Source organism: Camelus bactrianus, chromosome 16, assembly GCF_048773025.1.
Source record: "Camelus bactrianus isolate YW-2024 breed Bactrian camel chromosome 16, ASM4877302v1, whole genome shotgun sequence".
Lineage (NCBI taxonomy): Eukaryota > Metazoa > Chordata > Mammalia > Artiodactyla > Camelidae > Camelus > Camelus bactrianus.
The window spans coordinates 32,506,411-32,528,279 of record NC_133554.1 but is presented as its reverse complement, the minus strand read 5'-3'; the positions used below and the strand labels follow the sequence as shown (position 1 = coordinate 32,528,279).

The 21,869-nt window shown below is 54.4% G+C and overlaps 1 protein-coding gene and 1 non-coding gene across 4 annotated transcripts; one reads left to right on the top strand and one right to left on the bottom strand.

Annotated features, from left to right (window-relative positions):
- Positions 1 to 3,463: 3,463 nt before the first annotated feature.
- On the bottom strand, positions 3,464 to 3,537 carry TRNAS-AGA (transfer RNA serine (anticodon AGA)). The gene has a single exon. It is a non-coding gene; the product is annotated as a tRNA-Ser (tRNA).
- A 9,966-nt stretch (positions 3,538 to 13,503) lies between these two features.
- SP6 (Sp6 transcription factor) lies at positions 13,504 to 19,569 on the top strand. 3 transcript variants are annotated; one of them, XM_074342962.1, is made up of 2 exons: positions 13,504 to 13,627; positions 16,042 to 19,569. In XM_074342962.1, the coding sequence occupies exon 2, from the start codon at positions 16,095 to 16,097 to the stop codon at positions 17,223 to 17,225; it is 1,131 nt and encodes a 376-aa protein (XP_074199063.1). In that variant the 5' UTR covers positions 13,504 to 13,627; positions 16,042 to 16,094; the 3' UTR covers positions 17,226 to 19,569. The 3 variants fall into 3 exon arrangements, with proteins under 3 accessions (XP_074199063.1, XP_074199061.1, XP_045376722.2); XM_074342960.1 differs by lacking the exon at positions 13,504 to 13,627 and adding an exon at positions 13,634 to 13,879; XM_045520766.2 differs by lacking the exon at positions 13,504 to 13,627 and adding an exon at positions 13,891 to 14,299.
- The last annotated feature ends 2,300 nt before the right edge of the window (positions 19,570 to 21,869 follow it).

Below are 21,869 nucleotides of genomic sequence, written 5' to 3'. Positions count from 1 at the left end.
CTGGCTGAGGTCATCAGCCACTGAAGTACGTCAGCGGAGGGTGTGTATGTCCCAGCCGGCCACACAACCTCCCTTTCATCCTTTGTTCTGCCAGCCCGGCCCATTCCCACCGCGGATTCTTGGATTCCCAGCGTGGCATGTCCGATGAGCCAGAGTCTTCGCCCGGACACGATCCTTTCCCGGCCCTGCCCTCTGCTCACCTCCTCCTCCCTGTCTCCCTCCCAGTCACAGGGAAACCACTTTCAGGGTGCGGGGTGGGGGCAGTTGATTGCCATCTCCCTCCTGCTTGCCCCTCTCCTTCCCAAGCCCCCACTGGCCACCAGGGCAATTGTGGTCAGACACAAGAAAGAACTTTTACAGGTATCATGAAGTGGAGAACTTGGGCAGGTGGCAGGCCCCACTTTCCCTGGGAGCAAAGGAGTGCTGGCCAATGGGTTGAGAGGGAAAGGAACATATGTGCCTGAGCAGAAAGGTGGGGGGTGGGGAGGGAACTTCTCTGGTTTTCCTTCTGCCCTCGATGCCATCCTCAACCCTTTGTTCCCAACAGATGTCTGGCTGCTCCAGTCTGGCAGCCAATCCCCGAAGATTTCTCCATTCCCCTTGGCGTAAAACTGGGTTTCCACATCCTGGAATTGGCTGCTCACATTGGACCCTCCCAGCGGCCTGCCTGACCCGGTGTCCTGGCTCCCAGCCCTTTTCCAGGCATCACGATGCCTCCCCAACCTGGGCCCATCTTCCTCCTCATCTCCAAGAATTCTGTGGCTTGAATCTTCTACTCCAAAAGCCTCCTCACATCTTCCTTCCCTTCCTTCTCCAGGGAGATCTCACTTCCTGCCCCTGGTGGCCCCTGTTCTTTCAGCCAGAGTCTATGCCAGTGTCTCTCCTGGCATGTGTGTTGGGTCTTCCATAAGTAAGCCAGGAGTTCCCTGAGGATGGGGCCTGGAGCTTCCCTTACTCCAATTAGAAATACCCTAGAGATAGGAATCTTGATCTTTTCCCAATTTCCAGAAAAGTCTATGACAGCTGGGCTTGAAGAAGTAAGGGAGAGCAATCATCAGAGAAGGTGATGAGAAAGAACTGACAAAGTGCAAGGATGGGTCAGGAAGGTCTCTCCTTGAGCTCTGGCTCAGGGAGCCGGGCAGAGAAGAGAAGGAGGAGTTATGGAAGTTTAGTGGGGATTGGCAGGGCAGGAAGAGAGAAAGTCTTCGTGGCTTCTCTGGTGGGTCTGACGAGAGTGCCCCTGGAAGGGTTTACCAAAGAGAAGTTTGGGAGAAGTGAGCTTCCTTCCTATGGTGGAGGCCAGCTTCGGGACCAGTTGTTGAGACGGAGGGAACTGGCTCCATTGGTCCCTCTTTCCCCAGGCCTGCGTGCCTGGCAGTAATATTTGGGTGCCATGGGCTCACTGGAGACATCCTGAGTCATAAAAAGTGCTAACAAAAGTCCTCAGGCATCCTCCAATCTTGGCCTGGAAGGGAACCCATTGGGCTCTAATCCTGGATCTGCCATTAATTAATTCGCTGAGTGATCTCTGGCAAGTTCCTCAACTTCTCTGGGCCTCCTTTCCTGTCCCGCCCCTCCACCCCATGAACAGGTGCCTGAGAGAGGAGGTGGAGTTTCTCCAGCCTGGCTCTGAGGCAGGAGGATGGGTGAGATGACCTCCTGGGAGTCCCTTTTGGCGCCAGTGGTCAGAGCCTCTCCCCGGTCAGTGGAGGAGGTTGACCAGGGGGACGTAGTCTTGCTTCACTCCTGATGGGAACATTAATCTCTCCACACCTCCTTCTCTACCCTTCTCAGGCTGCCTCCTGTGCCCTGGGCCTCCTCCCCTGACACTCCTCATCTTCCTGCCCACCTGGGGCCCTGCACAGGAGCAGGAGAAAACCCTCGGGAGAGAGACTAGCCCAGCACTCCTGATGAGCAATAATTTGTTTTATGACAGAAAAGGAAATTGTCTTCAGTTTCACAAGAGCGAAACGAATTCGTTTGAAGTAGTTTGCCCTGCGGCAGGCAGAAGAAGGTTTCTCTTGAGCGTGCCTTCGCTCTCCTTCTCTCCCCCTCTCTCCCTCTTCCCTTCTAATTACTGCAGCTTCCAAGCTGTTGGCATGAGTTGATGCCAGGCTGTCATTTGCCAACTGCCCCAGGATCTCACCTCTCGGGTGTGGATGGGGGGGATGGAGCCACGGGAACAAGGTCGAGTGGCTCCCAGTTCAGCTCCTGCCAGGCCTGAAGCCTTACCTGGCACCACCACGGAGGCAGGAAGAGGGCCGGGGCAGAGGGCGGCTCGCCAGGGCCTGGGAGGGCCATCAGCTCTGGGCTTGGGCGCCTTGATGCCCGGGGAGGGGACTGTCACGGCCTGGTGGGCTTTCCCCCGTGGACTGCTCATGTTTCCCAATCAGCCCTCCTGCCTTATCCTCTCTGATTCCAGCCTAGAAGTTGAACTCTCTAGTGGCACCTGGGCAAGAGAATGGACCATGGCCGCCTACCGGGGTCAAGATTCATTTAGGGGAAGACAGGATGGGGAGGAGAGAGCCTGTAGCTCATCAATGCTCCCACTAAGAAGTCCAGTGTACTGAAACATCACAGGACCCTATTATACTCATCCTAAGGACCCCCTCCTTCCTTCTTTCCTTCCACCTCTCTATCCTTCCATTCACCCACTCAACAAACTTATAAAGCCCTCAGAGAGTGCCAGGCACCATTCCAAGCACTGGGAGTGGAGTGATGAACAAGAATCCCTGCCTCCACGGAGCTGGTGTTCGAGTGTGTAGTATGTTAGTTGCAAGGGGATGGGGCTGTGCCCAGTATGTGCCTAGAACAGAGCAGGCACTTAAACATTTACTGAATGAGTGACTAAATGCCCGGTCTGAATCAGAGGTGACACTATGAAAGTTCAGCTAGTGAAGGAAAAAAAGAATCAGTTATTTAACCCCTTCCCTGCCATGCCCTGCGGCCCTCTACCGTGGTCCTAAGCCAGGGTGTGAAGGGACAGCTGATGCATGGAGAGCAGGCAGACGCCAGGCTCCGGGCCGCACTGCTGCTTGGCGCTGGGCGCCCTCTAAAACAACAAACTTCATGTCTCTAATTTGGCACTTCCTGTTTGTCTCGATATTATCTCCCGTCCTTGAAGCCCACAGGCCCAGTCAGGGATGGGGCAAAGGGCCGGAGCTTCGGAGACTCAGAGAGAGGGAGAGGCCAGGATGCCCTCCCCCAGGTTTCTAGGCTGTGCCCAGGGGCACTGGGCAGAGGGTGGAGCTCTAATGCTCCAGGGCACTCAGTGAGGAGCCCTGGGCACCCACACTACAGGAGGTTCCTAGATTCTGAGTTCTGGTCCTCACAGGTTCTTGGGTCAATGACACTCCTTTCCTGCTATGACTCTTGGTTTTCTTTATTTTTTAATTTTTTAGTTGGGGGGAGGTAATTAGGTTTGTTTGTTTGTTTGTTTGTTTATTTATTTATTTATTCTTAGAGGAGATAGTGGGGATTGAACCCAGGACCTCATGCATTCTAAGCATGTGCTCTACCACTTGAGCTATACCCACCCCCCGACTGTTGGTTTTCTGAACACTGCAGAACACGGGTATTCAGGGTGGGAATCACCAAGCTTCACTGCCCTCTCTTTCTCATTCTCATGGCTGGGAAGTTCTTCTTGAAGTCTAACTTCAGTACCTTTCAGTAGCCTCTGGGGAACGGCTCCGACTTTGGGTGTTTTAAGCACCCAAGTCTTATGTGTCTCAGGTTCCCGAATCAATATTGTAGGCACCTTACAGATGAAGCTTCTAGATTTTAAAGTTCCTGGGACCAGCTGTCTCCCATAAATGCAGCCCCTCACTGTGTGAGTGTGTCCACCGTGCTAGGCATCAAGATGGCTGCCCTGTGGGTGGTAAGATCAGGGCAAATTCCAGACAGGCCCCCACCCTGGCCAGAGGGGCAGCCTCTGCCACCCCCAGAGCTCCAGGTAATAACCTAGGGGCCACGCCAGGCTCGCCAGCACCTGAGCCACCGGCAGCAGATAATGACTGGGGAGCTGGGCAGGCAGAGCCAACCCCTCAATCAGGAAGCAAATTAAAAAGAGGAGGAATCTCCCAGACAGACCACAACAATGAGACCGGCCCCCTTTCCAGGGCACTGCTTGCCCTCCCCACTCTCCACCAGATTTCGCCTGCCAGGTCCTGATACCCAGCCCTCCCCTCTAGTTCCCCTCTCCTGGGATCCAGCTGGAGGGTGTCCGGGAGACCCTGGCTTCAGGTTGGTGGCAGTGCCCAGCTGGCCAGGACATAGGATCTTGGGCCTCTCAGTGAGCCTCATCTGCCAACCTGATCTTGGATTCCTGACAGGGCCCTGGGCACAGCAGGGGGTGTAAGAGGAAGGGTCAGAGTGTGCTTTTGGTGCAGCCTCTTGATGCCCAGGAGGCAAACTCTGGGTGGCTGTGACAAAGGGATTTTATAGAGAACCCACCCACCCCTGGCCTGACAGCCTCTTCTCCTCTGCAAAGGGCGCAATTCAATTCAGTGCAACCCATATTTATTACACACTCAGCACTAGTCATTGCACGAGATGCTTGGAGGGGGAATAAAAAGATGAACAGAGAAAACTCCAGTCTCTCCAGGAGCTCATGATCTGACACACAAACAACTAATCATATCACCCGTCGGGCAGTTTTAAGCCCTCTGTCTTTTGGGACTCTGGGAGCACAGAAAAGGGTAACTTAGAGAACTGAAGAAGGCTTCATAGATAAGGGGGACATATGAGTTGGGCTTCAAAGGATCAATAGGAGCTCACAGGCAGAGAAATGGGGGAGAGCATTTTAGACAAGGAAGAGTATGGGGCATAAAAATGTAGAGACAATAAGGATGGAGGAGAAGCCCTTTGTGACTGGAGCCTGGGAAGGGACAGCAGTGAGATTGGGAAGGTAGCCTGAGACCAGATGGGGAAATGGGGCTTAAAATCCAGGCCAAATGGTATGGACTTTCTCCTGTAGGTAATGGAGAACTATTGAACGTTTCTGAGCTGAGGCATGACATGATCAAGATTCTGTCAACCGGGTAAGAAGAATTCAAACTGCCCACAGAGGAACAAGGGGGATGCTGCTTTTTCTGCCTCTGCTTTTCTCCATGGCTGCTGTCCAGCCAGCCCTCTCCTCCAGCTCCCACTCAGTGCCCTTGCTCCTTTTGTCCCAAACCTCCAACTCTGTTCCCAGCAGGCTGACAGGGCAGAGCGCTTCCCTCTCCCTAGCTCTCTCCCCACCGCTTCGTGTCCCAGATGTCTTGCTGGGTCCTTCCGCCTCCATCACACAACTGGGGTGGAGGAGCCATAGGACAGCTGGTGGGGAAGCTGGGCTCACTTTCTTCATGCATTTTTCGTGTCAAGCCTTCTGTTGTGTCTTCCCTCCTGATCCAGTCTTCTGCCTTCACTGCTACCCTCCCCAGCTGAGGAGCTTCTGGAAGCTCTGAGTCCAGGGAAGCATTTTTCCAGTTTACTCAGCTGTGGCTTGTCCACTTCCCTTCTCAAAGAAAGGTGCTGGGCTGAGGACTGTGTGGCATGAAAAGGACATGCTTCCTGTCCTCTAGGAGCCTGCTGACCAGCAGGGAGTTGGATAAGAGGACAACTCCATGGCAACAGAGCAGGCAGCAATCAATGCTAGGCACATTCAAAGGAGCAAGCCAGTGCCACGCTGATAAAAAAAAAATGACTTCATAGAGAAAACAGCGTTTGAGCCTGGAGCTTGGAGAATAATCAGCTTTCTTGAAGGCAGAGATGAGCTGACAGGATGGAAATAGTTGGAGCAGAAGTAGGAAGTCTAGACATCTTCAGTGAACATTAAATCCAGTGGGCTGGGCTGGAAGGTTTGTACAAGGACCAATGGAAGTGAAGGCTGCGAAGATGATGGAGGCCAAGTAGGAAGGTCTTAAATGTCACAGTTAGCCCAGGGGAGCCACTGGGTGTATTTGAGGTGAAGAATGCCAGGATGGAATGGCTTTTTCGGATGATTAATCTGTTACTGGTCTGCAAAACAGCTTAGGTGGGTGGGCCCAGAAGTGGCAGAAAACTCATAGGAGACCTACAAAATAGTCCAGATGAGAAGTAATTCCCATCACCAAGTTAGCACTTCTCTAGAACTTTCACAGATGAGTGCCCATTTCCAACTCATTCATTCATTCATTCAACAAATATTTAAGCAGCACTTACTAAATACTAGAAACCATTTCAGGCTATTTCTCCATTCCTTTCTCCACTCTCTCTTTCTCTCACTCTCTCTCATTTTTGGACTTGAAAACAAAGGTAAACTCTCACCCACACACATCTGGGGACCTCAGCCCAGCATCCTCCTCCTCCCACACACAAGGTAATCTAGTAGCTCCTGCCTTTGGAGCAGGTATATGGGAAAAAATTAGAGACTGGCAGGGCACACAGTAAAAGATTTGGGGGATGGTAGGAGATAGGAAAATCTAAGGTCATGAGGGTCAGCAGCTTGTGCAGCAGAAAGCTCTTGATGGGGGAGCAAAGCTGACAGCTAAGTGTAGGGGAGACCCAGGATCTCTGGGGGAGGGAGGCTGGGGAGGGAGGGAGGAAAGAGGTGGAGAGAAAAGTGGGAGACAGGCCTCTGGGTGAGGATGGGGGCCAGGAGGGAGGGAAGGACAAATTAGAGAGCTGGGGAAGGAAGTAGAGTCTTAGCAGCTAGAGGTGGGTGAGGGAGGAGGTGGGGACTGGGAGGCGAGGGCAGAGGAAATGGGCCCAGGCACTGGAGACAAAAGTCTGGGAGTCTGAGCCTCTGAGGAGCCACCTGGAAGGTGCAGGCTGCGGCAACATCAAACTTGGGATCCGAGGGTTGGCTCTGGGAGAGAGCTGGAACTGGGGCGGGGCGGGGGGGGGGTGGTGGTGACTGCGGGGTGGGGGGGGGAGCCAAGAGCAAGTAAGAGGGGTTTGAATCTACAATGAACCCGGCTGGATCTTCCAATTCATCCAACACCCCCCTTTTCTTCCGAATGCCAGAGCCTGGGCTCCAGAGTCCCACCCCCCCACATGTAGGTTGAGGCCCCATTATGCCCACCCCCAGCTTTCCTACCTCGTCATTGGTGGTGGGAAAGCACGCTGTTCCGAGGTAGGAATAGAAGAGGAAAGGGGGTCTCCTGCCAGATAGGGTCCAGGTGAACCAAAGTCCCGGTAAAACCTTTTCCCGCAAATGAGTCAGGGTCTCCATATACCCTTTACTCATCAGAGAGCTGGGGAGGGGTGCAGGCCAGCAGTCAGGGCCAAGGGCTTCATCTTTTTCCTCCCCCTAAATCCCCCCACCCCAAGATTCTCCCATTTTGGACTGGACCTGCTACCTAAGCATATGGAACCGATTGAAAGAATTTGTATGCTCACCTTATAATTTATGCAAATCAACTCTGTAATTAACTATAATTTGGAGGCATCCTTTGGTATTTGAGACATTTATCCATGAGGAAATGCCCTAGTGATAATGCTCCCGTATTAACATTATTTACTCCACCTGTGTGGTCTCCTGGGCTTGTTTCCCCCCACCATTCTGATTTTCTGGGCTGGAAGGTGGGGAGGGACTGGGAAGCCCCTCCCTGGAGCCTGCCTCAGTCCTGACGCCTGGGCTCCCCCAGGGAGCTGTGCCTGAGCCCTGTCCTCTTAATTTCACCTGGGATTAAAGGGAAGGGTGCAGCTCTGCCTCCTAAGCCCCCCATTTCTCTACTCTCTCCTGCCTGATGGGTGGCTTTCTGCTGAGATTTTTTTCCACTCTCTTAAGGGCCTCAACGTTCTCATCTCTGAAATGGGTAGAGGAAGGACCTGTTGGGGCTTTTACAGGATAATTACTGAAAAGCTAATGAAGGGACTGGGAATCCCCAGTCTAGAGATTTCTGGGGGTTTAGGGTGAGGAGCCAGACAAGAGTTCAGGGTTTAGACTCCCTGACTCACCCTGTGGGAGACTTGGTGGGGGAGGCGGCATGCAGGCCCTGGGCTACTGGGTTCTGTGTGTGTGGAGAGGGACACACAGCAGTTCCTGTTCCCAATACCAAGGGCATTGGGCTGTGGCTGAGAATGGGATGCAATCACGTGAGGTCTCCAAGCCACTCTCCCATGTGGGTCAGAATGCCTCACTTCAGAGAGATCTGGGAAATGGGTCTTATTCTGTTTCATCTCCTTTCTTCTTCCTGGTCTTCTGTCCCTCTCTGCCCCAGGACATGCTCCTGTTAGCCAACACACCTAAACTCACAACCACCCTAAAATTAAGTTCATGTATATAGTTGGGGGCCGTGGGGACCCAACTAAATTCACCTCCAGGCCCTTTCTCCCTTTCCAGGCCATGTTCCTAGCCTCTTCACCCTGCTGGTATTATTTGGTATTATTTGTTTCTTGAGTGGGGCGTAACTAGATTTCTTCATTGATTTCGGCTTGGAGGAGGTACCGGGGATTGAACGCTGGGCCTCTGGGGTATTGAGCTTGCGCTCTACCTGTTGAGCTACTCCTTTCCCCTTCACTCTCCTGAAGTTCTGGGATTCCTGAACTGTCTATAAAAGTTCTTGGCTGGGCTCTGCCTCTGGTCCTAGGTGACCTCTTGTCCATCCCAATCTGCCTCACTCTGTCCTAAGTCAGGGAGAGGATCTTCCTTGATCCCAGATCCAAAAGGTGGATTATACTGGATCCACCTGGTGGTTCCGCATTGGGAAGTAACTGAAAAAGGGACAAAGAAAAGGGAGGAGGAACGAGGCTCCAGTAGAGGCAGGAGAGACTAGCAGCTGCCAGAATAACCAGCAGCACTGCTGGGGAGCTCTGCAGGGACGGACCACATGAAGGGGTGTGTGTGTGTGTGTGTGTGTGGTCTTAAAAGTGGTATCTCCTTCTTTCCCACCAAGTCCATGGAGAGGGGTAGAATTTGGAGAGTTCCAGCCATCCCAGCTCTCTTCCCTGGCGATATTCTCATTTCCTCCATCCTGCAAGAACTACTTTGTCCCTCTTCCTCTGCCTGTCCAACCTCTGGGGAGGGAAGGATGTCCTGCTTACCGCACCCTCAGCTGCTTCTTCCAGCTGAAATCCTCCTTTCCTGGCAGACCTCAGAGACTCAGATCTCACCCCTACCACTCCCCCAAGAGAGCCGGGGGCCACTGTTTCCTGGATTATCCTAAAAGCTTCCGAGGCCGTGAGGACTTGGCAGCATCCCTGCCCGAGTCTCTCACCTCCCCCTCTGGCTCTGACTGTTGCCTCCTTTATAAAGCCTGGTTCGTCCATCACCCCCACTTGCCCCTCACTGCCGCTGCCAGCTCTGGGCTCCATGGACTGGTAAGAGGGGCTGTTCCCCGTCCAGTTCAGGGGACAAGGTGATCAGGTCTCCACTCTAAATTGGGGGACATTGAGAAGGGGTTGGAAGTCTTGATTCTCTCTGACTTGGGGAGGAGAATATAGGAGGGAGATCTTGAAGGAGTCTGCATGGAGGACAAAAGAGAATTCCTTGGAGATCTTTGAACTGGGGCTGAGATCTGAGAGGGAAGTGGAGTGGGGATTCACCAGTTAATAGATAACTGGGGACTTCATTCTGTTCTGAGAAAAAAGATGGGCTAATATAACAGACATACAGGGCACACACTCACTACATGGAAGTTTACACATGATGGAACACCTGCAGAAGTTGTAAGGGAGAAACCACTGAATGTCTTGTGAGGAACACCCTTTATGATGGGGAAGAGAGGACAGATACCTCACATTCAAGCCCCAAAGGTACACACAGGCATGATGCACATGCACACATTTGTAGGTACACACACACAGACACACACACCAACATACAGATATGCTATCCTCAGCTGGGCTCATCTTTCAGACTGAAAGTGGATGTGGATTCTCAGGACATTTGTGTTTATAATAGAATTAGTGCCCCAAATAGTGCTTGGCTCTGGTTAGACTCTCAGTTAGTGACTGTTCAGTGAATAAAGGATGAATGAAAGAAAACCATTTGGCTCAAGCTCTGGACCTTCTCCAGTCTCCCAGGAGCCTGGGGGAGTGTAGGGGAGAGGAGGGGACATGAGGAATGCATTGGTTTCTGTGATCACCAACTTGCAGCTGGCTGAGCGCAACCTGGAGGTAGAGTTGGGGGTAGAGAAGTGTGAGCAATGAGGAACACAGGAGACTGGGCTTCTGGTCCCTGCTCTGCTTCTAACTCGTGATGTGACTGAGCTACTCGCCTCCCTGTTCTGGGGTTAACTTCCCTACTAGCAAAACAAGGGCTTGCACTAGACAGTATTTATGGGCATACTAGCTTTGCTATATTCATAGTGCCATCTCCACAGAGGGACAGTTGAGGTTTGAAAGGGACCACAGCAATCCAATCCAAGATGGGACCAGTTTGTCCTATTACACTCAGGATCATGATGGCTTTGATCTGGGGGAAAGTTTAAGAATGTCATCCTCTCATCCTCTCCTCCTTCAGGATCTGGGGAGCCAGACCGCCAGGGCTATCAATGCTGCCATAGCGAGGCTGGATGGAACAGCAGGCAGATCATGTGCTTCGGACTCAGTTTACTTCTCTGTCTCTTAATAGTTCTGCAATCTTGGGCAGGTCATTTAACTTCTTTCATCCCTGGCTTCCTCATCTGTACAATGGTGGTGATGGGCAGATAATAATAACTACATGGCTGTATGCTCCTGAGAGTTAGAGATATCTGTGTGAAGCACCTGGAACATAGTATGTGTCCAATAAATAAGTCCTGTTTATGATGGAGATGCACAATTCTGCTCCAGGTACACAGTGAATTGTTGACTATAAATGAGGCACAAGAAGGAGAGGGGTGGCAAAATGGGAGATGGACACTTGTAGCAAAATCTGTCTATTGAGGGGAATGAGGGAAAGGAAATGACCCAAGTCCTGGGCAGATCTCAGTGGACTGCATGGTTCAACTTTGAGGTGAGATAAGAACATGGCAGTGGGCAGTGGTGATCTTGGCAGTTATGTCAGCATAAGACCATGGGCACCATTCAGTAAGGAAATATCCAGTAAGTGGGAAATTGAAAGAGCTGGAGTCAAAGGAACAAAAAAAGAGAGGGATCTGGAAGAAAGAAAGTGCCCTGAATCAGCAAACCTAGGCAGGGCAGAAAATCAGAACTGCTGAATTTTCTGAGACAACTGCATTACTGCTGAATTTCATGCTGGTGAGTCCCAGGCAGATGGAGGGTCTCTGCTTCTGGGAAACCCAGGTGGCTGTGCGTTAGGACGAAGTGGGGTTAAAGGGGGCCTGGGATGAAAGTAGGGTGGGATGTCTACCGTTCAGGGGCTGGATCCCTTTCCCTGTTGCTTTCCAGGGAAAGATGGAAGGAGCTAGGGAGACAAGACAATTGGGTGCCTATAAATAAATGGAAGGGGGGAATTCCGTTTCCCACCCAGAGTCAGATCCCTGTGCAGGTGTTAGCACCTTAAGAGCAGCCACTTCGGAAACAGCCAGAGGCCAGCAGGCTGCAGGGAGGAGGAGGAGGCAGAGAATGCCTAGGGGTCAAATCAGACTTAACCCAGGAATCCAAGTTGCAGGTTCTGTGATAACCGTGAGCCTCTAACTCTGTCCTGGAGGTCGCTGTGAACTGAGGTGCAAACCCAGCTAAGTCAAGATTTGTAGGCTGAGTGCATGGAGATAAAACCATGTGGAAAAGAGGATTGTCAGTTTAGCCATGGCCACAAAAACCCAGAACCGTTCCTAAGAATCTACATCTCAGGGGCCCAAGAGTTGGGAAGGAAATCCGACTGATCAGAAAGTACGATCTCTGACATCTGGGAGGAGACTCGCGGCTTCCTAAGTGCCCGCCCTTTACCCTGCAGGGCGGCTGTTCTTACCGTATTTCACCCAGGAGGAAACTGAGGCTCACAGCAACCTGACCTGCCAGATGAGCTTAGCAAGTGCAGGGCTGGAGCTAGAATTTAGGTCTGTCAACTTCTAGTCCAAAGATCTTTGTGCATATACCTTATTCCAACAAACATTTTCTGGGAACCAACTTATTTAATAATTATAACACTACCAACTATAACTTTGATTTGCTATGAGCTTACTAGGGGCCCCACTGAGCTAGATGTTTTAGAAACATCAATTCCTTTAAGCCCCAGGAAACCCTCCCAATTTGTACCCAGGTTGCCCATACGAGGAAACTGAGTCTTACAAAAGAGGGATTTGCACAGATGACTCACACATTGTTTCTGGATATGAGAATGTGTATGTTTAGGGGCAAAATGATCGATCTTCAACTGGCTTGTGGACTTAATTTAGCAGCACTTCGAATTCGGGAGAGGTAAACCAAGGGTGGTGGAATCGCGGCTGTACAGCCCAAATTGAATCAGCCTAAATTCCGCTCTGGTTGTACGAAATACAGCTGTAAAGACAAAAACGAAATATAAAAAGCAGACGGCAGAGCGCATAGGGAAAGTCAACAGGCGCAACGAAAAAAATTGGGAAGTTGATCAGAATTCACCACTCAAGAAAAGGGTCACGTCTAGAGGTCAAAGCGGCGGGTACAAGAGGCACCCAACAGGGAAAGGAGCTTCGTATCCGGGAGCACAGGCCAGCCCGGCGGGGAGGAGGAGAGACCCGCGCTGGGTATCTCAGCCAACTCGGATCTTGAGAGATGTTTTTAGGTGGGCGCCGCGAACGCCCTGAAATTCTGCAGAGGGTTGCACTGTGCGTGTGCATTTATTTTTCTCAAAGGAATCCAAGACCCTTCCCCAAATTTATTAACCTTGGGTTTACTCATTCAGGTGAGAATCAGGAAGGACTGGTGGCAATGGGGTCCTCAAATCTTTGCAGAAGTGACCTTTCCCAGTGCTATCCGGGTACCTGCCCTAACATTCAGGGTCGGGTGAGCCGGGGAGCTGGCTGAGCACCTCTGCGTCCCAGAGGGCGCAGGCATTTTTGAGAGGCGGACCTGGGAGGCGCCGGGGTTGCTCCGCAAGGGTAGATGGAGAATGAGAACTGAGGGGGGAGGCAGAGATGGGCCAGTGGAGTGGGGAGAAGGGAGAAGTTTACCCCCAAAAAAGATGAGTGGCCGGAGAAGGAGAGCAGGAAGGCAAGAGAGAGCAAAGGACTCGGGAAGCTGGTGGTGGTGGTAAGAATCGGCGGGGGGGGGGGAATGCGGAGGGGGAGCAGCGTTTGAGGAACACTTCTGCCCAAGCCTTGGGGTGGACCGGACCCACACTTGGGGCTCAATCCATCTTTTCTGTCAGTTCCGGGGCATTGCTGCCCGGCCAGGGAGGGTGGGTGGAGAGCCTTCGAGGCAAATTGCGCCCTAGGGTGACTCGTTATCACCCCCCAGAACCCGCCCCCTCCTCCATTCCCTCAGGGCCTGAGTCCAGCGTCCCCGCCAGAGCCAGCCAGCTCGTGGGCAGTTTTCCACCCCAGGGGGGGGCCGCAGGCCCTGGGAAACACTCCGCCCAGGCCCCTCGCCCCGGCAGTGGAGGGGCCAGGGAGGAGCGAGGGAGGGGGCGGGGTGCGACCTAGTTAGCTATCCCTCCCCAATCCCCGCAGGCCCGGCCCCGCTGGGCCTCCGGTCCGGCCGAGCCCGCAAGGGTTAAAGGCGGCCGCAGGTGAGGTGGGCGGGGCAGCGAATTCGGGGAAAAAGGAGCGCAGCGCCGAGGATGAAGGCAGAGAGCGCGGTGAGTCACGGGCGGAGCTGGCCTCGCTCGCTTGCTCACCGGCTCCCGCCCGCCCTCCACTCTCCACCCTCCACCCTCCTGCGGCCTCTCTCCGCCCCTCCTCCGCCGCCCGCCGCCGGGTCTGGTCGCGGCCCCCGCTGGTCCTCGGCTTCAGCCGCTCACCGCTGGAGAGCCGGCCACCGCGCGGGGCCCAAGAGTGTGGGTCGGTAGCGCGCCAGTCCGCGGTGCCCGAAGCCCGAGCGCAGCCTCGAGGTAGGAGCCCGGGTCGTAGGGGCGAGGGGCGCGCGCATCAGCGATCGGCTCCGAAAGATGCGCCCGGAACGCGCCATGGCCTCCTCTGGCCTTGGGGGAGGTGGTCCTAAAGAATCCGAGGGGCTTAGAGCCCCGGCGGAGTGAAAATGGGGCGGATGGGCGAGGTTGGAAACTGGGGAAACTGGAGCGACTGGGACAACTGGAGGACTAGAACCTTGAGGACCGGGAGTACGGAAGTCCTGACCACCTGAGCGCTGGTGATAGGAGAGGCAGCCGGCGGAAGGGGGAAGAAAGGTGTCTCTACTCGCCTTACCGCGTTGGGGAGCGGCAAGTCGGGGTACGCGCCCTACTGTTTCCCGTCCCAAGATCTCAGTAGCAGGCTAGTGCATCCCAGGACTGCGCCCCCTGGCCCTGTGTCAGGTGAGACCACTCTGGAACCTGGGTTGTTAGCCTCCCACCCTCTAACCCCTGGGGTTGTTCCCAGGCGCCGAAATCTAGTAGTGTCCCAGGCCTCACTGCTCCTGCCCAGCCCCTTCTGGGCTGCCCCGCCTGGGCCTGAGGCTCCATTCCTGCTACTTCACCCTGTTCCTTTCTTGTGGTGAGGAAGCAGGAGCCTGAGTAGGCGCCCCAGTCGCCTTCTCCCTCTCTCTCCCAGACCACAGGGGCTACCTCTCTGGTCCCAGAAGCAGAACGTGGTAGGGTCATCTGAATCCAGCTTTGGGAAGGAAAAGTCCCTGCCCTAAACCACTGTACCACCCCACCCCACCCCCACCATCAGAGAAGGCCCAGGCACCAAGGCAGGACTCCCAGGGCTTAGGGATAGGCAGTGAGATGAGGGGGAGCTTCAAGTGACTGATATGTGGTCCAGAAAGGGGTGCATGGAGGGGTGGAGGGTGCCTTTAGGTTCCCATTGGTTTAGGGAAAGAGTAACAGACTAGGAGTGGAGAGACCTGGTTCACAGAGGTACATACAGTACACATTTGTTGATAGAATGAATAAATTAACGTATTTTTTTCAAGTGACTTCTTCAAATTCAGCCTCAGTTTCCTCTTCTTTTAAAATAAGAGGACACGGCTGCATGTTAGAATCATCTGGGGAGCTCCTAAAAATGATCCATGCTGAGAATGCATGGATCGCTACTATATGCTCTCTTTGAGTAGTTCTTCTTAAGTTCTGTGTGATTCTGGCTTTTCCTATTGCCCTCCACTTCCCCCACTCAGTCCCTGCATCCTTTCAGGGGGTGGCAATTTTATTTTCCTCAGCTGCTGGTAAGCTCTTCTCTGGCTGACCTCTTTCTCTGGAGGAACAGAGCCCACCTAGCTTCACATCAGCATCTCTAGATTGGAAGAGGGCAGGGCTAGCAGCCAGGGAGCTGGCTGAGTGTGGGTCAGGATAGGGAAGGGAGCTTAGCTTTCTCTGGTGGGGAGAATTCCTCTGGAAACTGGCACTGCAGCTGCACCCCAGGGAGGTGAAGTCCCCACTAGAGGAAAAGGGGTGGGGGCCAGGCATGGGAGTGGGTTTGCTGGGGCCGAGGCAATCCGGCCAGGCAGGTCGCTGGGGGGAGTGGTGTAAAGCAGTGAAATGCTCTTCACTGAACATGTCTCAGGGATGAAAGGAAGGCTTTCTCCAAAATCTCTGAACCTCCTTTGGGCTTCAGGAAGTTGGGTCACTTCAAGCTTCAGATTTCAGAAACAGACAATCTCCCTCTCCCCAACTGTGTTCTAAGTTAAACTGGGGAAGCTGAGATGGGTCTAGGAATCCCATTTGGGCTGGCAGCTAGTCTATGGGGGTGGGGGAAATGCCACCACCCCTGTGCCGGCCTGGGCAGCTAGGGTGGGGATGGTTCTAACACTGTACTGTAGGTGTATCCGATCTACCAGCCTGGGACTAACCCAATACCTAGGATGAGGTGGGTCTTATAGGAGGGATCACCTAGGGGAAGGTAGACTCCCATTATCCTCTGCATGGTGGAGAGCCTCACACCTTCAACCCTTCCTAGCACTTCCAAATTCTCTTAACTGATCTTTAGTCCCCACCTAGAGGTGCCTTCCTCTTTTTACCTGGGGGTGGGAAAGGAGCACTCTGTGGGGAGGGTGACCTGGGCTAAGCCAGAAATTAAGCCGGTTACTTTCCACACTTCACCTCTTCTTTGCCCCGTTTAGGTCCCACCTGAGGTGTCCTTGACCTTCCCTGTCTCCCACCTCGGATCCCGGCAATGCTAACCGCTGTCTGCGGCTCTCTGGGCAGCCAGCACACGGAAGCTCCTGCTGCCTCCCCACCGCGCCTCGACCTGCAGCCTCTCCAAACATACCAGGGCCACACGAGCCCGGAGGCCGGGGACTACCCCTCCCCGCTGCAGCCTGGAGAGCTGCAGAGCCTCCCGCTGGGCCCCGAGGTGGACTTCTCACAGGGCTATGAGCTGTCGGGGGCCTCCTCTCGGGTAACCTGCGAGGACCTGGAAAACGACAGTCCCTTGGCTCCGGGACCATTTTCCAAGCTCCTGCAGCCGGACATGTCACACCACTACGAATCTTGGTTCCGGCCGACACACTCAGGCACCGAGGATGGCTCGTGGTGGGACCTTCATCCGGGTACCAGCTGGATGGACCTCCCCCACACTCAGGGCGCGCTCACATCACCTGGCCACCCCGGGGCGCTTCAGGCTGGCTTGGGGGGCTACGTCGGAGACCACCAGCTTTGTGCCCCGCCGCCCCACCCGCACCCTCACCACCTCCTCCCAGCCGCCGGAGGGCAGCACCTGCTGGCGCCTCCCGACGGGGCGAAGGCTTTGGAAGCGGCCGCTACGGAATCCCAGGGGCTAGATTCCAGTCTGGATGGGGCGGCCCGGCCCAAAGGCTCCCGGAGGTCAGTGCCCCGCAGCTCAGGCCAGACCGTGTGCCGCTGCCCCAATTGCTTGGAGGCGGAGCGACTGGGGGCTCCGTGCGGGCCAGATGGGGGCAAGAAGAAGCATTTGCACAATTGCCATATCCCGGGCTGCGGGAAAGCCTACGCCAAGACGTCGCACCTGAAGGCTCACCTGCGCTGGCACAGCGGCGACCGTCCCTTCGTGTGCAACTGGCTCTTCTGCGGCAAGCGCTTCACGCGCTCCGACGAGCTGCAGCGCCACCTCCAGACCCACACCGGCACCAAGAAGTTCCCCTGCGCCGTCTGCAGCCGGGTCTTCATGCGCAGCGACCACCTGGCCAAACACATGAAAACCCACGAAGGCGCCAAAGAGGAGGCTGCCGGGGCAGCAGCGGTGGGCGAGGGCAAGGCCGGCGGAGCGGAGCCCCCCGGGGGCAAAAGCAAGCGCGAGACAGAGGGCAGCGGGGCTCCCTCCAACTGAGCTCCTCAGTCCCGCCTCCCCGCTGGTCTTCCTGGGGCCATCAGAAGACAGCCCTCTGGCCTGATGCCCTTGGGGGGCGGTTTGAGTAAGAGGAAGGTGGTTATTTATTGAGAGGGAGGAAAAGTGGTGCGGGGTCAGGGACCCGGGTGCTAGGGGTTTCTTAGTCTCTGGGGCTGGACAGGACGGACGCCTTTGACTGTTTGGCTGGGCCGGGAGGAGCTGCGCATGCCCATCAGTTCTCCCTTTCCTCGCTATTTCACTCTCGCCCCTGGGCTGGGGGGTGGGGTGGGGTGGAGTCCCCCTACTGCGGCTGGAGGGCGGAGAGGACCGGCTGGAGGAGACAGGACGTCCCCGGAGCAGAGAGGAGTGGGGCCGCCCTAGGCGCTGGGGGCAGCTGTCTGGACAAGTCCTTAGTGCCTGAGAACCGGGACATAAAAGGGCCTCCGCCCTGCGGCCCGGGTCCCTTTCATCCCCCTTAGAGTGCTTCTACACCCCAGGGTTTTTGGAGGGAGAGCTGAGATGGGGTAGCAGAGGCTGGGGGTCCCCCTAAGGGAAGAGTTTGTATCTGGCTGGGAGGGTTGATGCAGAAATAATGCCTTTGATGTGTCTCCTTATTAAGCCTTGCAGACCCAGTCTGATGGAGCCATGAAGGAAGAGGGGGAAGAGGGCCAGAACTGGCGACAACTTCCAGTCAGAACTGTTGGGTGGAAGAAAGAGCCAGATGTGGGGGTTGAGCAAGGAAGTCTCTTCTAGAATGAGAGAAGAGGATTTGGTTAGGGACTGGAACTAAGCCCTTCCATCTCTACCTTTGATTCAGTCCTTAACTCTTGGTCTTTATGAAAACAAAGTTCAGAAATCCACTCGCCATCTGTCACCCAATGTAGGCCTTCAAGGCAGCCAGGAGCCCCTGCTCCAGAATTGATGTAGTTTCTTGCTGTAGGTCTCCTAGCATTTGCCTTCCTCTTAGGGATGGAAGGAAGAGGGTTACCTCGGTTGGGTGGAGGTAGGTGGGAGTAGGCGGAGGTGTCACAGCAGAGGGACCTCCAGGTTCTCGCTTAGAGTTGAGGACTCTGTCCCTACCTGGCCATCTGCTAAGCCCCACTCTTTAGCCCCACCCTCCCCTTTCCCGCTGGCTACAGCCTTGCCCCTCCTGTAGAGTGTGTTAGGAGGCTCCTCCCGATCTCATCTCTTGGGGGAAGCTCCCCTTCCATATGAAGAAGTTGTTCTCCCACTGGAAGGGGTCTGTCTTCTGAAGGGATGTCCAGGAAGCTGCCCCTGTTCCTTTCTTTAGATGCTAGAAATACATCCTGATGGTGATCATGGAGTGGGGAAGAGGGAAGCCCAGCAGAGGCTGATACAGGCTAAAGGAAAAAAGTTGATGGGGAAAGGGTCTGGCGGGCCACAGGACCCTGGAGCTGGTAGGCTTTCCCAGGCTCCAAGTAGAAGCCTTAAGATTCCCCTCGACCTTCCCTTCCCCTGCCCCTTTCTCCACCCGGAGCCCTATTGAGGATTAGTTGTGTATTGATTTTTAAGTTATAAGCAAAGGGTATTTTATTTAATATTAGGACATGTGTTTGCATGTTGTGTGTACCTATGTGTGTTTCTGTGTGTGTGTGTGTATGTGTGTTTCTCTCTACTGAGCCTGAGGTCTCCAGCCAGGGAGACCCGATCTTGTTCGCCCCGGCCAAAGTCCTGGAGCCTAGCATCTCTTCCTAACTTGGGGATGCTGGAGCCTAGTCCAAGGACCAGATGTTATTGGGAAGTGGGGCTGGGATCTGGGTGGGAACATGTTTGTGTAGAAGGGAGCCCTTCTTAAGAGGGATAGGGTGGCTCTTCCTGAGGGACTCATGGGCCGGGGGTAGTTTAAGAAGTGATGTGCTTTCTTTATGCTCCCTCTTTTCCCTACCTCCTGCTACACCGACCTGAGGTCCCTTTCATTGATGAAAGGGTTGGGGGCAGAAGAGAGCTGTAGTGCCTGCAGGTTGCCTGGCCAGGTGGCGGAGGGGGAGAGAGGGAGGGCGCTGTGGGTGTGGGATGCCTTTTCCCTCCACCCATCGAAACCAGCCACCCCCTCCCTGTGCCACCAGGACAGCCTTTCCCAGTGACCATTCTCAGGGAACTCCCGAATGGGTGTTGGTGGAGGGGGGGACATAGATGTTCCCCGCTTGGAGGCCCTGAGCTCTAAGGTGTGTAGGTGAGGGCTTTGGTTAGGTTTTCTTCTGCTCCCCTCTTTTATAGACCTAAGTTGCTTGGCTGTCTGCCCCTTCTAGGCAGCCCCCTAGAGGAGAAATGTAGGATTTTTTTTTTTCTTTAACTGCTGTGAACCCACTTTGGGGAGGGGGCCGGGGTGGGGGCGGGGAAGGAGAAGGAAGAAACAGCCTGTGTTTTTTATGCTATAATAAAGTCATCAACCACATCACTGCTTCATTTGTCTTTTAGCTCGGATTTCCTCTTTGACTCAGGGTCCCTCAGCAGCGAGGACCAGGCTGGCTGCAGGGTGGGGTGGACACTTCTCTTTGATCCTACAGCCCTGGGCAGCCTCCTCCCTTTGTTTGGGGCAGAGCTGAGCTGATGGAAGGGTCTGATCCTGCCTGGAGGTGGCTGGTGCAGAAGGAGGGTGGAGCTCCCTCGGGGTTGATAGCTGGGCTGCTGTCCCTCCCGGGTCTTTCTTCTTGAAGACAAGAAGGTTCTAGATATTTCCTTCCTCTTCTACATCGCAAGCCCCCTCTTTCACCTCCCCTGCCAAATGCTGGTTCCCTGTCTTCCTAGAGATGGCTAGCCTCTTGGCCCCTTCACCCTGCGCCCATGGGGGTGTGTGTGTCAATCAGTCCTTCTGGCTGTGAGTGAGGTGGGGGTGACTGACAGTGATTTCTTCACCCAGGATGATCCCTATCAGGGACGAGGTGATGAAAGGCAGCCAGGCTATCTGATGGGCTCTGGTCCAGCTGGAAAGTATGAGGGAAAGGTTCCTACTGCAACTCCCAGCTAGAGATTGGCCACAGTTACACAACCGCGGTGTGCACAGAAGTACCTCACTGGGCGCCCTCCGATATGCACAAATACCTGTCTGTACACACGTGCCCAGGCTGTTCCATGCCTGGTGCACACGCAGTTGGTGCCTAATGCATGTCAAATGAGTAAAAACCTCATGGCTCCTGACCCTCAAATTAGGAAGATTGACAAAGGATCAGTTTTTGGCTCCTAGGGTGCAGAGTAAGTTATGTTTTTCCACTTTCCCATCCTGCATCTTGGCCAAAATGATCATCTCCCCTAATGGAATTCGTATTCCCCCGGCTCTAACCCTAACCCAATTGTTCAGAGTAAAATCTGATACCCAGGTTGGCCCATCCCATCACTTGTTTGGGAGAGACTGGGGTCACAAAGTTTAAGGCCACTTTGGGATGGGGGCATCAGAATCATTTAGGGGTTCCAGAGGAGAGTAGACTGTTTAGGGGGGCCAAATAGTTGTTTCCATCTGCTGTTGGACTTAGACACCTGGGTGGAGGAGGGACAGGCATGTTCCCATGACCTCGTGCCCACCCCACTCTTTGGCTCCTCTTTTATCTTCCTGGTTCTGGGAGACTTAGACCCCAGGAGTCTGGTGAGCCCTCTCCTCCTCTTCCCCCACTGCTGCCCCCAGGGGCAGGAGGGCAGCTGTGGGGCCGGCTGGGCCTGTCTGGGCAGGGCTGGGGCCACCCCTCCTCCCCTTGCAGCTCCTCCCGCTGACCTGCATTCTTAGCGGGGGCCTTTGGTGGGGCTCTGACGCTCAGTTGCTGGCCCTGACAGCAAATGCTGCCTGGCTGGCCCTGCCCCATCCCCCCCACCCCCATGGAGCCCAAGGCCACCTCTGACCCCTCAGTTCTGGCGCCCCTGGGAGGACGAACCTGGAGGGGCTGAGAAGGAGTTCGGGAAATCAGAGCATCTGGGCTGACCCTCTGGGCGACTTCTCTGAGGCACCATCTCCTCTCCTGGGAAGCGGGAGTAGAATCCCTCTAGGGTAGATGAGTGAAGTCAGGAATGGGAAAGTGACAGAGGAGCAGGCAGCCTGGGAACTGCAGCCTCGGGCTGTGCTGCGCCGACCCACGTCTCTCCTGCCTGTCCCTGGCCCGCAGCAGGCAGCCGGGGGAGTGCAGCGGGTGAGCCAGCTTTCCTGCCCGCCGCTTCAGGTCCTCACGTTTGTCAGCACACAGCCTTGATGTTTGTTTCTGGAATGACGTCCAATGGCAACCTCACCTCCCACCCTTGACATCACACCAGAAGCAGCCTTCACTTCCCATTAATCATAGTGAATCTGACTGCTCAGTATCTTAGCAGTGTAGGTTTGAAAAGAATCTCAGGAATCAAATAGTCCAGCTGTTCCCACCCTGGTAGAGGGCACATTAGAATCACCAATGGAGTTTTTCCAGATGCCCAGATTCACTCCCCCAAATCCCACCAAATTATATCCCTTGGGGGTGCTGCAGTAGAGCAGCACTTCTCAGACTGCACCTGGCAGTCTTGTTAACATGCAGATTCCAATTCAGAAGGTTTGAGGTGGGGCCCAAGATTCTGCATTTTGAACAACCTTCCAGATAATGCTGATGCTGGTAACCTTCGAACACTTTGAGAAGAAAAGTATTCAAGTACATGTTGTGCAGTGGGAGT

Bases quoted from the DNA above. Each gene is read 5' to 3' on its own strand.
- SP6 (XM_074342962.1), top strand. From the start codon at position 16,095: ATGCTAACCGCTGTCTGCGGCTCTCTGGGCAGCCAGCACACGGAAGCT.